This window comes from Ornithodoros turicata, chromosome 4 (genome assembly GCF_037126465.1).
Source record: "Ornithodoros turicata isolate Travis chromosome 4, ASM3712646v1, whole genome shotgun sequence".
In the NCBI taxonomy this organism is placed as follows: domain Eukaryota; kingdom Metazoa; phylum Arthropoda; class Arachnida; order Ixodida; family Argasidae; genus Ornithodoros; species Ornithodoros turicata.
In genome coordinates, this window is record NC_088204.1 from 62,305,329 (window position 1) to 62,311,006 (window position 5,678).

General features: G+C 43.9%; 1 protein-coding gene across 1 annotated transcript; it reads left to right on the forward strand.

Annotated features, from left to right (window-relative positions):
- The first annotated feature begins 3,654 nt into the window (after positions 1 to 3,654).
- Positions 3,655 to 5,478, forward strand: LOC135393292 (uncharacterized). The gene is made up of 2 exons (XM_064623764.1): positions 3,655 to 4,459; positions 4,538 to 5,478. The coding sequence occupies exons 1-2, from the start codon at positions 3,748 to 3,750 to the stop codon at positions 5,164 to 5,166; spliced, it is 1,341 nt and encodes a 446-aa protein (XP_064479834.1). The 5' UTR covers positions 3,655 to 3,747; the 3' UTR covers positions 5,167 to 5,478.
- Positions 5,479 to 5,678: the final 200 nt, after the last annotated feature.

Consider the following 5,678-nt stretch of genomic DNA (forward strand, 5'->3'; position numbering starts at 1 on the left):
GTATTTCATGGCCTTGCATTGAACGTGTTGTACTTTAACGCTGGTAAAATTAAGACATTCATCATGCAGTGAATGAAGCTGGGCATCCGGACCCTGAATTTCCCATCGGGGTACGCAGAAGTACGCAGAAATTTCCAGCCATACAAAACGCTTTCGAACATGCTTTCAGCATGGTTGGCAAACCAATCCAACCTAAATTTCAAAACCGCTGGATGACCTTGACACTTTATGCGCTTCATATCGCTTTCGACATTGTCACACAGAGTCCCACACAGTCCGCCAAGTATACAACGATGCAATGGCAGACGTGGGAAATGAATGAGCGTCTACTTCAGCCAGTGGGGCAGTCAGCCCCGCTGTCTCAGTCCCAGCGAATAAGGCAACCAGACGCACACAACTTCACAGTATGGTATGCCACTAGAGATTCTCCCAAACGATATTGTGATGCGTTGACTGTTGTATGGTGAAATAACTGCAAAGCAAACTGTTTCAGCTGTGCGTATCCCAAGCAGAAATCAACAAGATGAGCGGCCCCTCCCTCGTACTGCTGCAGTGTATATCCTGCACATGGTAGGAATATTTTCCTGTATGTTAGAAGTGCATTGCAGATCATAATTCCGTAGTCAGCATCATAAAAAAGAAAAAAAAAAGGATCGCGTACTATACCAAGCATACGATTCCCTCTGTCATTAATTTATTTCCTTTTCTTTCTCCCAGATATTGTGTGTTAGTAGCTGGTGCTCGTAACGAGTGCCTACATCTCCATTTTTCTTCTTTTTCATTCCATTCATGTTGCCCATATTTCCAAATCTGTAAACACATTTTGAACACTCTGTACTCATGAGAAAATCATGTACTTTAAAGTAAAAAATGGCATCTCCTGTTTAGATGCCAACATCTTGCCTCGGAGCAGATGCTTTGCACATCGGTCACAGGTGATCAGAATATTTTATTTAACATAATTATCTAAGTACACAAGTCACACGTATGTAGCTTTCAACGTTTTCCTTGATTTTGTGGCAGATTGCAACTTTTGTACGTTGTTTCTTCTTCTAGATCTTAGGGTGTTAATAGGTGCTTCTCGAGGGCTGTCTCAGGAGATCTCCCCACATCGGAAGTAAATACCTCCACTTTGCCTCTTTGCTTCCAGCGAAAGGGCGCAAAGCAATTAACATAACTTACTTTAGCCTTTACAGCTCAAGTGCTCAGAATGGTGCATACCATGAAGCTTATTCAGGAGCACCACACCGCGCGACTTGACCTCATATTGGCCAAGTTAACAACGGCACCAACGGAAGGGCCTGCAGAAAATGACATCTTCAGGGAGCCATTCTAATATCGTCAAGAGCTTCTGCGATTCGATGTCTCTCTTTACCATCACAAAGGCTATAATTGGTACGTTCTGCACAATCCACGCGCATTGCCTACATGTATTTTGCATAAGGTTGTGCGTAAAGTTCTGTTTTCGTCAGTTGAGTATCTCATGGTTTTCTTAATGATGCGCGAGCACGTTCTTCTGAGATGTGGGGGCAGTGACGAAAGAGACACCACTAGACTAATCCAATGTCAACTATTGTCAGATGATGTGGCACAGAACTTCAGCTACAAGGGTCGTAAAGGGAAAAAGAAGAACTTAAGCGCCCTCAATCTTGGGCAAGATTGTCATTCGTATTTACTTTACTCTGCATACTAAAGTGCTCATAACACTCAAATCATCCATTTGCAGCCTTCAAACTGTCTTGTCAAGTTCTCATGCATGCTCAAACGACTAGAATGTAGCCCGCTCGAAGCTTCTGCTTGCCAAAAGTGCAGAGGGGAGTTATACTGTGATATTTTCTGGAGCATCGTTTATCTAATTGAAGTACTGTATACAATATTTCCTTGTGATCTGACTTAAAACGTTGTTCCTTAAAACACTGTTATGCGAGGTAAAAATTGAAGACTTTTGTCATGTACAGTATGTGTCAGCCACATATGATTGAACGAGGAATGTAACAAGAAAAGGCTATAAGTGTTGTATATCAAGCACAGTTGTTGAATGTTTCGAAAAGTAGTATGTTTTGGTCACATGTATCTTTTCCTTGAGACAAATTAAATAGCTGTGAGTAATTGCCTAATAATGCCTTACGTAGACGATGTTCGTAGCAAAAAGATCGCGAAATTACCACAATACGAAATAATACCAGAAGTGACAATCTGTCACGAGCTTTGTGCCTTTCGATAGAATAGCGTCCACGCTTATGTGAAAAACTGTTCCTAGTTGTTGCTGTTCCTAACTATTTCCAAGTTGTAACGCGGTGCATTTTTCTTGAAGAAAGAAAAAAAGTGTACTTTGACTGAGACACAGGGGTAGGTGTTTCTCAACCCAGTCTATACCTTCTGGTTGACACATAGACCCTATATAAGAAGTGAAAAACTTTGCTTTGTTATCCCTAAGTTATTTATTAGCAGCATTGGGGGAAAAACGGGTAGACAGATTAACAAGGTTCATCAGCTGCTGTTCGCGTAGAACGCTTCGCCTGTTTTAATACCGTGGTTCACATTAGCTGGGACACCCTGTATACAAACATTTCTCAGTTTACTGTTCAACCCACACTTTTTCTATTTTCTCTTCTGAGATAGATGAGAGAAGTTTGTGAATGTGTTTGTGAAGATAGGTGGAACCTTGCACCTCCACTGAGTTTCAGAGGTTTTTCCAACAGTGTGTTTATGAACTCTCGTTTGTAGTACGTGTTGTGTACAAGGCCATGTGCGCTTAGGAAATAAATATATTTTACTGAAATTCCAAAGCAGTAGTTTCAGTGCTCTTCGCCATTCTGAGCCACGGCAGTGGGCGGGTAGCGGGAGGAGGAGCTACCGCGATCTCTGGGCTGCATGCATGCTTCACTGCAATACCTCAAAAGACGCACGCAGTATCATCCCAGCTTGATCGCTCGGGTGATCCCCGGGTAGCTTGCGGGGACGTTACTCGGGTGGCCAAGTTGTGCGTTTTTCGGAGTTTTTTCGGGGATTGGCATTCCTACCGGGAACGAACGCATCGCCCCAATGCGTGGTTCGGGGTTCATCGCAGGTATGGATTTTGGTTTGCTGGGATACTTATGTCCTGGGTTACCAGACATGATAGTCACACCGCGAAAACGGCTCTCAATCTTTGACCTTGGTTATTAACCGTATTATGCACTCAGTGTCCACTGCGCTAGATCAATGAAAAAAAAAAAAAAGGAAGGAAGAAACATCACTCTCCCGCGTGATATAGTACGACTGTCAGGACCCGGAGGAATGACGTCAGAGGCGAAAGAAAGGAGAGTCTTAATAACTCCTCCAGTTCTCATAATATTCGTGGTCAACACACGATGCGCTTTATATTACATTGAATTTAAAGAAACAAGGCTTATTAAACATTTACGCTTATGCATGGAATTTTAAAGTGTCTGCTTATTTTGCCACGCTATACATAAGCATGTGCTCTGTCACAAGGGTCTACGGCCGCCATACAGCCCGTGCACCCATATCCCCACACGTTTTTTTTTTCTATCGTCATCATTATCGCCTATACGCACATACCTCGGAGCAAACGATCAGACAAGAGATAAGCACATAGCCCATGTAATCTTTGAACCGGGTGTTGACGCTATCGTTTTGCCCGCATTGTATCTCGCAGAATTCTATCAGAACGCTGTCGCTCTTTGTTTGCAGTAGGTGTATATCCTGTTTCGCATAGCGTTGGGTTTGACTTCAGCTTACAACATGCCAAAGTACGGATACATTAGTGGATTTTCTGACGCGATGGATTGGCGTCCTATCGAATTTGTTGACCTCCCTTCGGTCCAGTCGTGTTCTCTATGTCACGTGGTCCCCACAGAGACGTTCTTCCTGGAATGTTCCCACGCTTTGTGCAGCCAGTGTTACAAGTCACTCCTGCAGGGCAATCGACTCTGTCCCCTGGATGGGGGGACAATTGAAGAAGATGAGGTGCAAGCACTTACCTTCAAACCAAGCCACCTCAAGAAACAGAAGATGCACTGTTGCAATTTGCGTCACGGATGCGACTTTGTTGGGATTCTAGACGAAGTGAAGGCCCATTTCTTGAAGGATTGTACTTTCCACGTTGCAACGTGTAACAGGTGCGATGCTGCCATCTTACGTAATGACTTCGTCCATCATTACACTGAACAGCGATGTCAGGCTGGGAGATTGTCAACGGGCAACGAGAGCCAAGTCAGCACCAACGCAAATATTTTCGACATTGAAAGGAAGATGGACGTTGCATTGGATACTGTCATGGAGAGATTGTGTGCGATTGAAACACAGCTCAACGTTCACGTTGTTAGTATCGACGGTGCAAAGCAAGGCATATCTGCCAATGGGCAAGCATTAAGTAGACTTATTGATCAGCTGGAACGAACGTCCGGTGACACGATGCATCAGGTCGCGGAACTCACGAAGTGCGTAGACACCGGTAAACGCTTGTTGTTAGAGATTATTTCAACGGTTGCAGTAACGTCAGCAGAGGTTATTAATCATACGTCCTCCGCAGGGGAAAACGAAGAAGGTAGATGTCGTTCTCGAGTTTTGCGGGGCTCACCTGGTCAAAGTGCATCCGAGGTTAAAGACGCTGCGAATGATGTGAAGAGGATCATGAATGTTGTGCTTGAAAGTTGCAAGAAGCTCCGTTCTACTCAAGAAATGTTACGTGAGCTGCAATCAGTTACCCGTTTGATCAACAATGTTGCCTATTTTCACATTCAGGACTTTGCCAACATTGAAAAGGAATCGTTGGCTGAGAAGCGAGTAAGGCGGATCTCTGATGTGTTCCACTTGTTTGGCTACTCTGCTAAACTACAAATAGGTATCCGAACTTATGATGGGGTATTATACCTCGGTGCTTTCCTGAGAATTTGTCAAAGCTCGAAGGACTCGTGCTTGAAATGGCCGTTTACACTGCCTTATGCCGTCTTGTTGGTCCATCCAACTGATGAGACAAAGAATATTGAGGAGCACGTTGACGTCTTAAAACTCATAGATAGGTACAGCGGTTCCTTCCGTAAGCCAGTACGAGCTGCCAACAAGGGCATTGGCACATGTCAACTTTGCAAACTGCAAGATGCAGTGAACAAAGGCTTTGTACATAATGACTCAATCACTGTTGGTGTAAGAATTCTGTGACTTCGAATTAGTTGGGACTTTCTTGTTTTCAACGATGTTCCGCCGCGACACATTCTGTTACAGTGCAGGTTACTCTGAAAATTTACGGGGTAAATTGATATACTCTTAAATATCCGAAATGACATAGTTGGTGTCGAAGTTCCCTGCTGGTTCGATCTTCAAAGGACCCTGCTGGTTCAACAATGTACAGAAGCTTGGGAGCTAGACCTCGGAAAGCCACTCCGATTGGTAGAATTCTTCAAGAAGAATTTCACAACAATACTTGAGAGTTTAACCTTGTTCGCAGTTGTATTAAAGATCAGGCACATCTTATTTTGTATTAATTATTAGGGGAATAGAATCTGCACACGGCGAGCGCCCTGTGCACCTCTGGCCATCGTAACCGTTTCTATTTTTCAATAGCGTCTCCCGACTGCGGATGCCCAAAAAGGTACGTCTTCTAGTACGGAAAAAGAAAGGATGAACGCCGATGTCCTTCACGTGGTGATAGGTTCTGGTCAAGGAATGCTTTT